The sequence below is a fragment of the Neolamprologus brichardi genome, chromosome 23 (assembly GCF_056152115.1).
Source record: "Neolamprologus brichardi isolate AB-2024 chromosome 23, ASM5615211v1, whole genome shotgun sequence".
Classification (NCBI taxonomy): domain Eukaryota; kingdom Metazoa; phylum Chordata; class Actinopteri; order Cichliformes; family Cichlidae; genus Neolamprologus; species Neolamprologus brichardi.
Window position 1 is genome coordinate 2848297 of NC_142125.1, and position 16704 is coordinate 2865000.

General features: G+C 38.9%; 1 protein-coding gene across 1 annotated transcript in view; it reads right to left on the reverse strand.

Annotated features, from left to right (window-relative positions):
* Positions 1–2603: 2603 nt before the first annotated feature.
* ghrhrl (growth hormone releasing hormone receptor, like) overlaps positions 2604–16704 on the reverse strand; it is a 20964-nt gene continuing 6863 nt past the window's right edge. Inside the window, exons 2-13 of the mRNA XM_006800462.2 lie at positions 14209–14314; positions 13550–13657; positions 12973–13064; positions 12031–12134; positions 11034–11166; positions 10699–10852; positions 9196–9256; positions 8833–8902; positions 8404–8495; positions 7568–7697; positions 7248–7289; positions 2604–3957 (exon numbers count right to left, since the gene is read on the reverse strand). Of these exons, the coding sequence (XP_006800525.2) occupies positions 3856–3957; positions 7248–7289; positions 7568–7697; positions 8404–8495; positions 8833–8902; positions 9196–9256; positions 10699–10852; positions 11034–11166; positions 12031–12134; positions 12973–13064; positions 13550–13657; positions 14209–14314 (1194 nt within the window). The 3' untranslated portion in view covers positions 2604–3855. The remainder of the gene's footprint in view (positions 3958–7247; positions 7290–7567; positions 7698–8403; positions 8496–8832; positions 8903–9195; positions 9257–10698; positions 10853–11033; positions 11167–12030; positions 12135–12972; positions 13065–13549; positions 13658–14208; positions 14315–16704) is intronic.

A 16704-nucleotide genomic window follows, 5' to 3' on the forward strand; every position in this document is an offset into this window, starting at 1 on the left:
GATAACTTGGGACTGTGATAAGTGGGGTTCTCGACAAGGGGTCTAATCATTTGGCTTAACTGTAAGAAATACCCCCTACAGCAGTGGTCCCCAACCCCCGGGCCTCCGACCGGTACCGGTCCGTGAGTCGTTTGGTACCGGGCCGCGAGAGTTGAGGCTCAGGTGTGAAATGTATAGTTTTCAGGGTTTTTATCGGTTTTCAGCGTTATTTTGTTACCGTTTTTATCGTTAACTCGGTTTTCCTGGGTCTTTTCACGTGTGTTATGAATAAATCTTTTTTTTTTTTTTGGTACCGGTACTAGTTTTATTTTGTTGTATTTATCCGCGACACCTTAAAGGCCGGTCCCTGAAAATATTGTCGGCCATAAACCGGTCCGTGCGCAAAAAAGGTTGGAGACCGCTGCCCTACAGGCCACTGCACCCTGCACCTCACAGGAGAGTGAAGCACAGACCCCCCCCCCCCCCCCCCCCCTTAAAAAACCTTTTCCTTCAGGATATTGAGTGAAAAAACCCTCACGAATCAGAGTTCTCTGAATTGCACTGACTCATTGTTATTTTTCCCATGAAGCTTTTTTCCTTTTTTTCTGTGCACATTTCCGTCACAGCTTTAAAAAAAATGTATTTTTACAGAGCTCATCCTGTAGTTCACATCAGACCTACTTTAATGTCTCTCCTGTGAGTGACTAAATGGCAGACAGACATGTTTGTGCTTAAGTAGTCACTTTAATAAAGGGTGAATCTAACGAATCACAGAAACTGTCTCCTAGTTTCTTACTTTGTTCGTTCTTGGTGTTACTTTAAAATAATATTTTAACTTTTTTTTTTTTTTTAAAAATAGAAAACTGTTGTGTTTTCTATTAAAAGAAATCTCTATATATCGATAATTGGACACAACTTATCTGGACCACCCCTCATACACCCCCCTTCTAGTTCTCTGTCTACATATGACCCTCCTGCGCTCAGTGTTGGGGAGTAACGGAATACATGTACCGCCGTTACGTATTTAAAATACAAAATATGAGTAACTGTATTCCGTTACAGTTACCGTTTAAAAAGGTGGTATTTAGAATACAGTTACTTTGTTGAAATAAATGGATTACACGGCGGTACTTCCCTGTTTCATATTGTGGCGGGTCAGGACTGTTTGGGTTTTGTTTGACAGCTACGTTCTGTTGTTCCAGGCAGCGTTACGGTTGCCATGGTTACAGGGTGACTCTCTCTCTGCGTGTTTCCTGGGTGAGAGAGCGCCTGTTGTTGTTGTGCTAAGCTAATAGGCAGAATGCTACAGGTATAGCTCTAAAGAATGTAGCATCATGGGCAGTGTAGTCCGTGCTGCAGGGAGAATGGATTGCCATACACGTTATGTGTCTGTGAGCGAGGGAGGGAGAAAAAGGAAAAGTACGAGCTGTCATCGAGCAAAAACGGGAGCTGGAAGCATGTAAATATAATAATAACCACTGCAGCCAAGAAGAGAGCCTGACGAGCCCAGTTGTAAGTAAGCTATTAAGACTCGACTGTACACCGTGTTCGTGTTTTCCTCCAAAAACAATAAGTTCTGTTGGAGCAGCCTTTCAACGCCTCTCTCTGTCTCTCGCTGGCAAAGTTGACCCAGACAACAAAGTAAAGCTAGTTTTCAGCTACGAGCCGACACAGAACCCACCGTATTAGCCAGAGGTCCCTTTACTACGGTTCGGAGCCGCGGACCTTCAGTAACAGTAATAAATCACAGCAATAGTACATTCACGTAGTTGTAAACAGCATGATAATATATTAAGTAATCCAATGTATTCAGAATACGTTACTCTCATTGAGTAACGTAACGGAATACGTTACAGAATACATTTTGGGGCATGTATTCTGTATTCTGTAATGGAATACATTTTAAAAGTAACCTTCCCAACACTGCCTGCGCTACAATGTTCTCTTTTTTTGTGTCCCACCGTCCCTCCCCTTTTCCGTTCATTCACCTTTCATTAGCCAATAGGCTTCTGCCCAGTCAAGTCTTCTGTGAAGCCATTACTACACTGCAGCCTTAATTCCCAATACATTATCTACAGGAAATGCTGCCAAGTGAGGATGTAGTCCCAGCTAGTGAAAATAAATTAATTAAATTGCTCAAGGATGCCGTAACTGTGTTTGGATCAAAGCACATTATTTGGGACCCTCCTCACCCATTCCCACTGCGTAGAAAGGACTGCATCTTTTGTATGTAGTTGAAATAATGGAAACCATCAAAGCAAACACAATACAGCCTGTGATAATGTGAAACCTCTAATGGGTCATGATTGTTTGAATTGTTTCTCCCAACTGAAAACCGTCAGAATTTTTCTAATGGTTTCTGTTGATTCACTTCTCCACCCGCATGTGAACTGAGCACATACTCCTACACATTTTAATGGCTATATTATAATAAAGGTGAGGACATAACATACAAGCTACACTGCAAACCAGATCTAAAACGTGTATTTAAGCAAGTGGATACCCCATTATCTTTGCAGTGGCGTAAAAGTGTTAAAACATTTTGCAGCTGGAAGCAGATGTTTTCTGTCATTATGAAAGAAATTGCAAAGTCATAATTACACAGAGTAAAAGTGTTTATGCTGTAACCTACAGAAGTCAGACATGGTACAAGGTTTTAAAAGATCACAGAAAGAGGCTCAGTTGAAACAGTAAGTAAGAGAAGCGTAAGAGGTGGTGATGAAGGAGCAGTCTCACAGTTTATACATTCACTTCAAGGATAAGAGCTAATTTACATAAAATAAAATGTACACATTGCAGGCATGAAAAGTAGCGGTAATTGTTATGTTTTTATCTTACATTTGAGATTTTTTTCCACTAAACAAGATGCAAAAAGCATATTTATTTGTGCAGTATTAATATTATTCTTTTACCATGTAGGTGAAAGCACTCGACAATACATTAGCATGTAAAGTTAAATATCATATTAAAAAAAAGGCTTTTTTCACATTTGTGTGCTGATAGCAGATGGCAGTGGAGATGCAGATCATTTGTTCACTTTGGCTGACTAAACATCTCGGCAGAACACAACATGCTGCATTAACTTTAACCTTCAAAGTCTGCAGAGTAGTGCATTTCAACGATGTGCCATTTAAGGTTGAGTGTGCAGGTTTTCATTCTTAAATAAAAACAGGCCGAGTGAATACATACAAGAGGCAAAAAAGCAAAGAAATAATCAAAATTTGTACAATACCTCTCCCCCATGTGCCGAATAATATTTAAATACCAATGAACAATAAGAAAGCCATTAAGAATTGAGTGATTACAGAGGTGAGTCATGTGTGCGTCAGCTGGCACTAGGCTACAGCTTCATATGTAGTGTCCTGCAGGCTACCAGATTTCAATGTACTTGCTCTTATTTAAGCATCTAAAATGCAAATGCTAATCATAATATGTAGTTTCCTAGTTAATAAAAACAACAACAACACCTAATGACTTGCTAACTGATGGGCTATGCAAAATTATTATTCTTTAATTTGACCTTTGATGCCTCCAGGGATGTTTCAAATTCTAATTCAGTTGTCACAGTGCCCTTTGGGAAATGCAGATGGAAACTGACAGAGGCTCGCTTGTAGGATGTGTGAAATGTCAAGGGATTTCAGAATTATTCTCCTTTTGATAGTTCACCCCAGTTCATTCAATCTGACTGAAGGAGAACAGTCAGTGAATCAGTTTGAAATGACTTCCAGGCCCCGGCTTCACTGATGCATGTTCGACAACCTCTGTTATTGTGTGTGCTACGTACAGCTCGTTAGAAATTATGACGTGCACAGAAGCAATTCTCTGCAAATACTCAGCAAAGGTTCTGCAGGAAGAAGCAAAAAGCATCTCGGGCTTCTAGAAAGGCGTGTCCATCTGACTGCCTTTCGGAGCGGGAGACACTACCCCGTAACTCCTTTCCTGCCACCTCAACCACTGCATGTGGACCTCTTTCTGGACCTATCAAGCAAACACACAGGCATAGATATCTGTTTAAATCAGTGTTTAGATTGTATCATTAAAACAACTGTAGTATATTATGGTAAGAGCAATAGCTTGACATTTTGGGAAATTCATTTATTTGTTTTCATAGCCTTTTGATACATGTGCAGTGCTTAGATCACCACTCAATGTAAGGTTTATGCCAAAGCCGCCCTAAACTAATAGTAATGGTGATAACCAAATACATCTTTTATGTTTCTGATACTGTGTACCATTGTGCTTTACGTTTTATTACTGGCTATGGAAATCGAGTACATCATTGTTCTTTGTATGCTGCTGCTAAATGTCCATCTTTGCATATTCGCAGACTCTCCCATTGGTTGATCTTTATCTATAAATCTCTCCTTGGGCTGGTTCCATCTTATTTATGTGTTTATATGTGTAAAAACCACAACCAATACAGCCTTCGTTTGAACAAAATCATACAATTGATTGTCCCAAAAATCAGAACAGAATTGGGGAAAAAGGCTTTTAAATATGCCGCCCCTGCTTCCTGGAATAATCTGCGGAAGGAACTGAAATTATCAGAATTGGTTACCTTGGGAGAGTTTAAGTCTGTCTTACAGGAACGAGAGAATAACTCTTTTACTCATTGTGATTGTTTTTAATGTACTCTTAATTTGATCTGTTATTGTATATTTTACACATGTTTGTATGGGATATTGTATTTGTTTTAAATGTTATATACCTATGTGGTATGTGGCTTTTGTTGCCATGATGCCAGGTCTCTCTTGGAAATGAGATTTTTAATCTCAATGAGATTTTTTACCTGGATAAATAAAGGATTAATAATAAAATGTTTCTGTAAAGGTTCATCACAGGTATCTGCAAGCTCTTTAAAATTCTTAATGGTTTTCATTGTAGTTTCATTTTAGTTAACCATGAATTTTCAAATTTACAGCTTTACAACAATAAAAAAAAAATAGTTGAAAAAAGTAAAGCACACTATTTTTTATTGACATGCCAAATTAAAGTTAATTACTTGCATTCCTAATTGGGAAAATAAGTTTTAGTGTTTGACTGTTGTGCTCGGTCTCTCATAGAAGTCCATATTTGGGTATAAAAATGTGCATTCAATTTGTTATACATAACATAATGTTTTGTTTTACGCAAGTTTTTCACATATTTATAAAATATTTTCCTTTATTTTTTTATGACAGTTGGTATAATAAATTTGTTAAGCACTATATGGCAAACTGGGAACCCATAATCTGGTATTTTGACTTAGCCTCTTATTACAACAACCATTTTTGTGGTTGGCAGTGCTCATGAATATCCCAGCCAAGACAAAGCTTCATTGACATCAGACAATGCCGATGGCTTAAGTGCATTTTGGCAAAAGCAATCCCTCATTTAGTCTCCATCAAGCGTTTTACTTGCACGCTATGATGACATGTGCACTACAAATGGAAATCATGTTCAGTGCCTACAGGTTCTGCATATTCATATAAAGATATCTGTTTATTCTGGTAAATATGTGTCTACAACCAGCAATCGCTGAGCCACAGTGACTAGCTAGCTTGGCAAACCCTGCCTATAGCATTTTTTATATCCCATGTGTTTAATGATTAACAAAAAAAAAAACAAAACACAAGTCTGATTGCAGTTTGCATCATTATGGAGCGTTATATGCCAACCTACTGCTGGCAAGGAGAGGCAGGTGACCAAACTGCTTGGAGTAAAAATTATTCTACACTTACATTTTTGCAGAACTAAACAAAGTTAAATGAAATAAAATATTAAATTATGTTTTTAAATTAGTGCAAGGATAAGATAGGGTTGCAGTAGTTTTATATAACAGAGGTGCAACTTGTATCAATTTTCTTAGTAACCAATGGAAAAAAAAGTTGTAGAAGACAAACATCTATATTTAGCAAAATCTCAGACTATTTCTTTTAAGCTTTAAAAGTGAAACAAGAATCACCTCACTGTTGACAGATGAAAGCTAAACACAGTGTTTTATATATGTATATATTTATATATTTCTTGCTGAGAATCAACGCATTCATTCTGCGTATCATTGAAACAATTAAAGCATAGGTAATCGTACAAATAGTACATGAAATACATGAAATAATTCTCATGACCTTTCTCTAACGTGTTTCTCGTGTCTCTAAAGCATGTGAGTCCTATAGAGCAGCGGTCCCCAACCTTTTTTGCACCACGGACCGGTTTATGCCCGACAATATTTTCATGGACCGGCCTTTAAGGTGTCGCGGATAAATACAACAAAATAAAACTAGTACCGGTACCGAAAAAAAGAAAATTTATTCATAACACACGTGAAAAGACCCAGAAAAACCGAGTAAACGATAAAAACGATAACAAAATAACGCTGAAAACTGATAAAAACCCTGAAAACTATACATTTCACACCTGAGCCTCAACTCTCGCGGCCCGGTACCAAACGACTCACAGAGGCCCGGGGGTTGGGGACCGCTGATATAGTGTACACTGTCTGCTTCGGCCCCCAGCTTTTTGGAGGCTGGCCTTACATTAATCCTGCAGTTACATAAGCGTGCTGGGTCCTTTCCTTATGCAATGCTGGGAAGAGAAGTGGAAAATACTTTTTGCATTTTTCGCACTGACAACTCTAAACCAGTTACCTCCTGCTGGAATACAGATTAGCCACAATATTAAAATGCTCACTGAAGCGCCTGGGGAGCAAAGCCTTGCCACACAGCAGCTACTTTAGCACAAACTGCTCAAAATCTTAATGATGGGTATGATAGGGGTCCAGTGGATACATAGCGCATAACAGCTTGCTGAATATATGAGCTACGGCCTGCCTGATACATTGTGAGAAACAGGCAAGCAATGTTCTGCTGGGAAACTCCCCATGTTCCTTTGTCATGCATGACATACCTAAATATTGTGGCAGACCATCTGTCACACTTCTCCATGGCAGCACTATTCCCTGATGGCATTGGGCTCTTTCAGCCGGTGAAAATGCTCCGTCGCAGTGCAAAAAACTGTTCAGGAATCGTTTCAGGAACACGAGAGTTTTCAAGGTGCTGACTTGGCCTCCAAACATTCCTCATCTCAATACAACTGAGCCTCTTTGAGGTAAGTGTGGCCCATGCTTCTAGAATAACAATAATACAATGCTTCTAAGACGCCATGGGACAGTTTTGCGCATTGTGGCTGATGTGTATGAGTCTCACGTGAAGGCTAATTATGCACCACAGTGTGTAAATTGTGTGTGCAATTTTCTGAACACTTTAGAGTAGTGTGGTTTGTGTACTGACCTCTTGATTTAGAAAGCAATACAGAATGGCCACAAGAAGCCCCTGTGAAAAAGATGGGTTTAATCATTAATATTTATGATAATAATAAGTGACATATTTCATTAATAAATGGAACATGCTGCCTAAAAGGACAGAAAGTGAAGCAGATCTATTCAATTCTAGGCCTGCAACAAAGATCTAATGTCGTCGAGATGCTGACTCACAGCCATGACGCTCAAACAGTGGAAGCCAAGTTAACATGAAGGATTATCACAGGATGCTGAAGCGTGTACAGCATGTACAGTATGTGCCATTAGTGTTGATGCAATCCATGTGTGTACCTGGAAGGACCCCATACAGAGCTCGATACAAAGGCGCAGGTTAACATTGAAGTAGTCGGGCAGAAAATTGAAGAACATGTAGTGAGTTCCAAACAAAGGGATGAGGAGGAGGGTGGATTTAGTCAGGCGCCTGTTGCAGAAAAGCAAAGGAAAAAGAGTCTGCTTGTACGTACCTCATTTGAATGCTGCACCTGATATCATCATGCATGCAGACACAGTAATGATCAGATGCCAATCAAGATGATCTTCGTCTTTGTGTGTGTCGTTCTGTATGCAGCCTCTCTTTACAAGAGGAAAGGTAAGCAGCGGGGGCATGATTTCGAATAGGGCTATTGAAATGTAGCTGCAGAGATAATGTCTTTATGTATCGGGGAAGATGTGAACTTAACCGGTGCAATTAAGTCAAGCATCATTTAACTTACTGTACCTATGGTATTTCTTTTACGAGATCCGGATTTACGTGATGTGCCTGAACATTTTCAGTCAATTAGTGAGTCTATTTCAATTAGAAATTCTAATGAGCCTCTTGGTGAGCGGAACTGCAGACGTGGCCAGAATTACTGAATTATTCATGGCCTACAATAGTTTTTATTTTTTTTGGCACAACTTGCAAAGTTCTCAGCATCAAAGGGTAACTATCAGAGTACAAAAGTAGCAGTGAGTGAAGAAAAGTATTTCAAAATGTCTGAAAACGTTTACCAATTGAAGATAAACACGCCGTGTATCAGAAACGAGATGAATTTGATAGTTTCTGTGTTCAAAATGCAATAATGACTAAAATATGAGATTCTGTGTCACGGCTGAGTTCACAACTGTGTCTGCGCCTAAAGGATTACCTGTACTGAGAGGAGTTATTGAACTGGATCAGACGTGGATTGAGCTTTTGTATTAGAATTCTGATGATATTCATGAAGAGCATAAAATTGACCTGTTGAAAGAAAAAGCAAGAATGCAAAATCAATACTGATAATAATAATAAAAATTTTAAAAACTGCGACCAGCATTACACCAAATGCTGCTTTCAGCAATGTGATTATTGAATGTCATGGCAACAACATGAGCAGCCAAGCGTATAATTAACTTAGACTGGTGTGGTGCCAATTTTTGCACTCTACTCTAACGGCACAAAAGAAGTTCAACCCAGTCCTTCGTCAGAGGCTGTCTCTAAAAAGAAGGTAAACAAATCATCTACGTAATAATCTCTAATCAGTGCATGATTAAAAATTCATCATTATTATTTGTTTCAGAAGAATGGGGGCATTTACCGCTATAGAGACAACAATCGGGCCCTTGATGATCCACCAATAGGGTGAGTCCTCATTGATGTCCCAACATCTGTGCAAGAAACGTGCACTTTAGAAGATTTCTTCAAGCATCGCATGCAGTAAATTTAATCCACGTCCTAAAAATAACACCTGACAATTACTGCTGAGTACAAAGTGAGTGCAAATTATCCATGTAAATGCACAATATTATGTACAGCACGTTCACATTCCCCTCTAATGCGTTTATATGCATCATTTTCATTAATTTAGCACAATTTAGCATTTCACCTTAGTTCCTATTGCTGCTTATGAGAAATAATAATGATTGTGGCTACAGAAGCTGTAATTCAAGTTTATACAAACTCTGTGTCCTCAAAATACACCCTGGATCCAATCCACAGGACTATGAAGAGCACCGGCACACCTGTCACAGAAATCAAAACTAGTGTCAGTGAGATCATTACACACGAAAATGGCTGAATCAGAGTTAGGAAGCTACCAGTGTGTGAACTGATTGGACGAGTATCAATTTTCCTAATATCTGCACCATGCAGAAGGAATAAAATGTAAATTATTTTAAAGGTTGTGTGCACTACAGTGTAGATCTTACAGTAAGTACAATGAACCCACATAATTCTATCCAAGATCTCGTAGTGTGAGAGGCAGGTACATTCAATCTATAGCAGATCTAATAAATTATCAATATAAACGTTAACTTCCTAAGACCCGAACTCTTCCACAGCATGCATTTTTAATTTCTCTTTGATATTTGGGCTGATTGTATTTACATTCATCAGGTCCCAAAGAATTACCAGGATTTTTTTTTACCTAATTTTTGTTTCTAAGAAAAATGAGAGCCACTTATGAGGATATTCATTTAAAATTTCAATAGAACAGTAGCAGCATAATGTCCTCGTAAGTGGATATCAGGCCCTTGTAGAGCAAAATTCAGTATTTTGGTCTAAATAGCCCAAAAATAGTCCACATATGTGGGCGCCAGGTATTAGGAGGTTAATATAGTTCAATGCTGCACATGCACTAAACCAGGAAACTTTTAGCTGTTATAATAATATGCACATGTTGGCTGATGTTACCGTTTCTGGTTCTTTTTGACCTCGAAGGCTGCTGTGAAACTTTTATTAGTAGGCTGGAAATGGCTTCAAATTACTCCTTCAATTCTGAGGATGACTAAGTGCTAATAAACACTTTAGGCGTGATCCAAATAAAATCCCAACGGGAAAGTAAAAGGTAAAAATGTTATTTTGGTATTTGCTATGCTATATTAATGTTAACAGAAAGAAATGACAGCACGAGGCAGAAGTTTTCCAAAATGAAATAAATGCTCCAAACTACCTGCAAGTTTGATGGAGTTAAAAACTGAAAATCCCCACTGCCAGTATTTGTTCAATCCAAAAAGAACAACAAAAAACAGGGATTTTTTTTCAGATTCCTGTTTGTATTCATGTATTTTCTTCATTTAAAAACACACAACAGTACAAACAGGTGGAGTAATTTACTGAAACATGCAAACACAAATGGAACAAAAGGAAATTCAGGCAAAATCTGAGTTCTAACAAGCTCGAAAGGTAATATTTGGTATCTTCAAGCCTTTTGAAGACTTATTGCTCAAGACTTTTCACAGTATTGTAAAACTTTTTTTAACCCGATTCTTTCTCTAAAGTGTATTACAGTATCTCTAAAAAAGATGAGTTATAAAACTGTAATTTTTGGAAAATTCTAATGTTATCATACATGTCTTCTCACTATTGTTAAATCTGAGATATTGCAAAGTAGGGCCATGTTCTTTAATTTGGTAGGCAGCTCAACGTAGCAAATGTTGGGGAAATTGTATGTCAAGGTCCTCACCCCATCCCAGCAAGCTGAAGCCCCACAGGCATCGGCGGCTATGATAGAAAGAGGAGAGCAGCAGGGAACTGAGGTAAAGTGCCTCCACCAGGAGCCAAAAAAAGTTTGCCATTACACAGTAGTGACAGAAGACCACAGAGGCTTTACAGGCAAACTGAGCAGAAAGGACAAGAAGAGGGGAAAGGACAGAGAGCAAAGTGTAAGGAGGAATTAGTACGGTAAGTCGTGCATAAGCAATATGTGATTATGCATAAATATATGAGATCAGGGAAATGCGCCCAGAGGAATTTCTTAATACAAACAAGAAGCACTTGTCCCGAGCATCATTATCTTACTGTGGAAAGGGTGCAGTGGTTGGTGTCGTCGCTTGAGAACAGAGTAGCATCCTTTATAAACACCGCCACAGCTTTCAGGATGAACGTAAGAAAGAGCTGGATGTGAATAAAGTTCCTGGCACAACGCAGTTTCCTGTAAAAGAGCAGGAATACATTTATAACCAATACGAGATTTTGCATTGTACAGTATCATGAACAGCAAATGCAAAAACATCACATTGCTACAACTGTGCAAACTGGCACAGTCTGTGGTTTTAGTTCATAGTTTAGATCAGTGAACAAAGAAAAATGTGAGTGGCAGAGAGCAAAAATAAAAAAGAGAGACAGATGTAACTGATCCAAGTGATCTTGTTCGTGAAGCAATTTACTGGCAATCAGATTAGATTCATAAACAATCAGCTGGAAAGAGGAAAAAACAAACTGTAACCCACAGAACTGGTGCACAAGTTTTCAAAACGCCGTCTTGGCATTTGGTTACTTGGTGAGGAGACTAAGGGACGTGTCAGGCCTACAAAACAGGTAGGTGTTGGTCGGTGGGCTTATTTAAATGTGGAAAGAGCCAGGAAGGTTATTTCATCTGTTTCCAGTTTTCAACACGAGCCTTTTATGGCACCACGTGTACTGTACAGACATCACAGTGTTATCAGCTGTGTAATCTAAATCCTACAAAGAGTAAATTTCCCAACTCCCTTATCTCTTACACATTCCATCAGATGTAATTCCAAATCAGGACACAAAGATGTGGCAGAGTTGCAAAACTGCCATGTGCTGTGCGAGTGTCGATGAGTATCAGACACTGGTAAGTTTTTCATAAACCCAGACTTAAAGAGAGTGCCTCGAACTCATCAGCAATCCCACTTTATTGTTCTGTGAGCCCCCACCTCTGAGTTGCATCCTTTGTAAAGCAGTTCATCTGTTATTTCCATTGCTTATGTCACCCAAAATGTGCTTTTTACTGACAAAAAGCGTAATAAAAATCAGTATTTTCGGTTTATACCTGAAGAGTAGCAGGATCAACACAGCAACAGCCAACACCACTAGAGAGATGCTGTAGCCAATGGTGTATATGAGCTTCACTGAGGCAAAGTAAGACTCCTCCGTCTGGAAGCAGGATGAAAATGAAGATTTTGAATGAAAGGAAATTATACTCAAATATCAAAGCTTTTCAAAATGATGTCAGGCATTAAAATGAATGTAATGTCTTAAAATGAGTCCAAATTACAGGCAAGATTGAGAGTAAACTGCACTGAGGAGATGACTGTGGAATAACTGCAAGAAAGCTTTCCATATTTTGTGTCTTAGCTGAATGGCAGAAAGAGAGTGGGCTAAGCACATAGCTAAATCTACTATGAAAAAAGCTACTTAATTACATCACTGTCACATTTTATTACTAATGTTCTACTTCACCTATTTGGAACATTTAAGACAGCTTTTTAAAATAACAATAATAATAATAATAAAAAGATGCTCTTTTTAGCATCAAATATGGAATCTTTCCAAAAGAAAAGACTTCATGCTCTCTTTGTGACTCCAGATAATGTGAGCTATTATGCAACGGGTCAAATTAGATCCACTCATTCTGCAAAAGTGTTTATATTTGTATGATTTTTTATCTCTTGACAGGCAGCCAACCATCATGTATTAGCTGTACCTGAATCTCAAAGAAGCGAAAATAGGAACATGCACAGCAGTTCAACTACAGTCCCAAATGTGTCCTGAAACATGGAATATGTTAATAATTTTGCTAGCTTTTTTTTGGTTTATTTCCACAATTGGAACAGGTGCATTTCTGTCCTTCTATTGACATCCTTCTAGTTGCCTCTTTGTTCCTGGTGCTTCTCCTCCTGTTTCTAATTTTCTGCCTGACCTCTGTGCTCCCAATCTAGTCTCACATTCCTCAGTCTGACATCCCTAGCTGCCTCGCTTCAGCAACTCTCACCTCGGGAATGTCATCATCCACATTGCAGGCAACATGGTATGGTGGGAACAGCCTCGACCAACCTCCACTTGTGCAGTTTCGGCTCACTGACCCTAAAGACGAAAGATGTGAGATCAAGAGTCAGTTGTGCAATGCTGAGACTGACTTTCGTAATAATCAGAGTTACATATTTATGCGTGATATTTTGATGCAGACTGAAATGTCAGAAAAAGTTCTCGTGGATTGTCATAAAATTTCCTACTTTAGTGCTGACCCCCCTGACTCATCATCTAGACTTCATCTGCAAAACTGACATTCTCAACTGTAGCTTGTGTGTAGTGGTAATCAGGAGCATGACAATTCTGAAAACCAACACCAAAACTGCAATACAAACATCTGCATTATTGTATCGCAGTTTCATTTGACCATATGCTGATACGTGCGTAGTTCTGTTGAAGCCTAGTTAAAGCTAATCTGGTGAAATCAGTCAAATTTAAAAATCATTCAAGAAATTGGTGAGCTGAAAATAAGTTTAATAGAGGTAAAAAAAAAAAAAATTCCCCATCTTTTGCTATTAACCCCCTGATCTGGCAGTCACCTGTGCTATTTCTGACGAGGGAGAAGACTGCAGGACAAGCTCTGTGCACAGTCTCCCCAACAACTGCATGAGGCCAGCAGGTGACCGCATCCCAGAAGGGCCAACAACCTTTTCGACAAAGGTTTAGGAGGAGAAAGAAGGTTAGAAAAGGTGAGTATCAGAGTGCTGAATCAGAAGGAAAGAGAGTGAGATTCCATAAATCATATCTGAAATACACAGTTAAAAATATATAGATAGTGTAAAAGCAAGTGGTGTAAATCATGAGCTTGCTTCCAATTGCAATCTTCAACGGCCTAGCGCCCACCTCCTTGTGCATTTCATAAGGACAAAAAAAAAATACTGTAGCTCCCCAAGCGAGAGCCTTATCTTGTGATAGATTACATACATAAATCCTTATGTTGCTATCCTCATTGGTCTCATTTACTGATGCATCAAAGTGATATATCACCTAGTTTGTTTTCATTCTGCAGTTAGAACGCCAACAAGAATATTTCCCGATAATGGATGGTTTTCTGCGAAGCTTCTATTCCAGCTCAGACCCCTGCACTTAATGTGAGCATTACTATATTTCATAACACAACTGCAACCACCCATGAATTCATATGAGCAGTTGCAATGATGAGAACAGGATGGTTTGATTTCAAAAAGGAAAAACACACCTTCTGTGCTTCTGTTCTCCTGTTCTGCAATGTACTGAAGGCAGTGACGCTCTTCTTTCTCCAGCTGAAAAATGTATTCACATTCAGGATGCAGACTTGATAACGCCTAGAGGTACAAAACAAGGCAGGGGGAGAAATGTTTAGTACACTGAGAGGAGTAAGCTGTGCTAAGTTAGTGTCTCTTACATGAAAAAGGCTCATCGTGTATGTGAAACAAATTACACTTTCTTTTAAAAGAGCAGTGACTCATTTTACTTTCTAGCTAAAACAAAAAAAAAAAAACATACTTATTTCCACTGATGGCATTTACCAAAAATATCTTTTAATACATCACACAGAAGACGTTTGAAAATGAGCAACTATCCATCCACGCTCCGACTCAGACATTCTTCTTTTTATCGGTGTCCTAATTTTTCACTGTGATGTTTTTTGGGAGCCCAACAAATAAGGGGGTAAAGCGTCGATGTAAGCTAAGTGTTGGATGGTAGAGAGTGCAGGGACGAAAGCAGCAGAGTGGCATGAAACTGTAAACTTAAAGTGCATGAATTTGTGTGTATTGCTGCAATCTGTTGCACTAAAAGATTTTTGTAAAAATACATTGTTGTTGTTGTTGGGTTTTTTTTATTTTTTTAAAAAAAAGGTCAATGCGCTCTCATGCCAGCACATCAAATAATATCCTTTTGTCAGATGCTGTCTGGGTCCAGCTGAGTCCTGCAAAGGTCAGCTTAAGAGGTAAGTCACTGTTTATCCATCAGGGCATTGTGGTTCCCATGCTGCTTGGAGCTTTGGAGCTTTGCGTTTTGCACCTTACTTTGCTGTTACCCCGCCTCTCGCCCTATGACAGCCGGGATAGGCTCCAGCTTCCCACAACCTTGAATTGGATAAGCAGTTAGGAAGATAGATCGATGAATGGACCGTGACCCTGAACTGGATAATCGGACGTAAATGGATGGATGGATGGATGGTTTAGGCACTAAACTCTGATTGGTTAGGTTTAACCAATCAGAGTTTTGGCTACATTTTGCTTTATAGCAGTATTCTTTAATATCAGTAACCCTGCACATTGTAAAATGAAAAATGGGAGCCATAAACCTGTAAGTCAGGGCAAAGACTCCAAAGAACAAATGCAACCTGCATATACAACAAACCATTCTCTGTGATATGGGTAACATACAGGTAAATGCAGAGGAAATGGGTAAGATAGGCAATACTGGGTGAAAAACATCCACTATTATTTTATAGCCTAACATCCGCCCCTCCAGTTAGGGTCAACATTAATGTTATTTATGTAATCTATCTTACAAAACAAGCACACGTAAATTTAACTGAACGTTTTTTTTTAAATATACTGCACAACAATTTCTCTCTCTGCAGGAATGCAAATGGTCGGCAGTGACTGAGGTAGATTTGGGGGGGCTACAGTGACAGCTGTGGGTTAAATCAAAAAAATCTATATATATTATTATTTTATCCTGCCAGCAAACCTATGTGGTCTCAATCTAAAGGTCGGAGCAGCAGAGGGGGTCTTGTTGAGCCGTTACAAGATACTGCAACAGTGTGCTTCATATTATTGCTCCCACCTGTACATAGATAGCTCAATATGGTGCCTCACCATCTCTTACTGTAAAAGCTTCCTTGAAGAAAAACATTAAAGCAGAAATATCACAGATGGAAGAGATAATGAGTCAGTCCACCTCCTCCTCCCCTTTTAATAAGCATAAGGTCACTGACCGTGTGGCGCTTGAAGACACTGTACGTGATGATGTCCACAGGAATAACACTGTGCGACTTACACGTGTGCGGTCAAGGTACCGCTCTTGTTTTGCTGACTCTTAACTTTATGAGGACGTGTTTTCCTTATGGGGATAAAAGCAAGTCATAACATAATGTTCTCTGAATTAATGGATATACAACTCATGTGTGTGCGGATTATAGTAGTAGAACTGTCTTTATGAGGGCTGGTTTGAGTCTTAAATCATCAGAGTGAGGGTATTTTGGCCTATCCTCACTTTCCCACACCCGCTTTAAAGCAGTGGTTGAAGATGAAGACTTGTTTTTAGTTTATTCTTGAATTAGTTTTATATTAGAGTTAGGATACAGGATGGGAGCAGCACTTATTTGTGATAGTTAACTTCAAGATAAGGCACTAGGAAATTGTGTCAATGAATGCCCTCATAATGATAATCAAACAAACGTGTGTATGTTTAAAACATGGCACAAGGAAGAAACAAGAAAACGGAGGCAAATATATCATAACGCCCCTCAAATTTTAACATTTTGAGCCTATCTTGCAACTTGCTTCCCAATGCCGAGTAGTTACAGGGCAGCTCTTTGAGCTGTTTCTTTACTTTGAATCCATTTAACCTCCACAGATTACAACAGCAGGTCACACAGGCCTAAAACACAAAACATCTGTTACAGATACACACATATTGCTAAGACTTTTGTCCTTGTTTCAGCTCATTTCCATCTCAGTTTAAAAATCCTTGAGGGGAA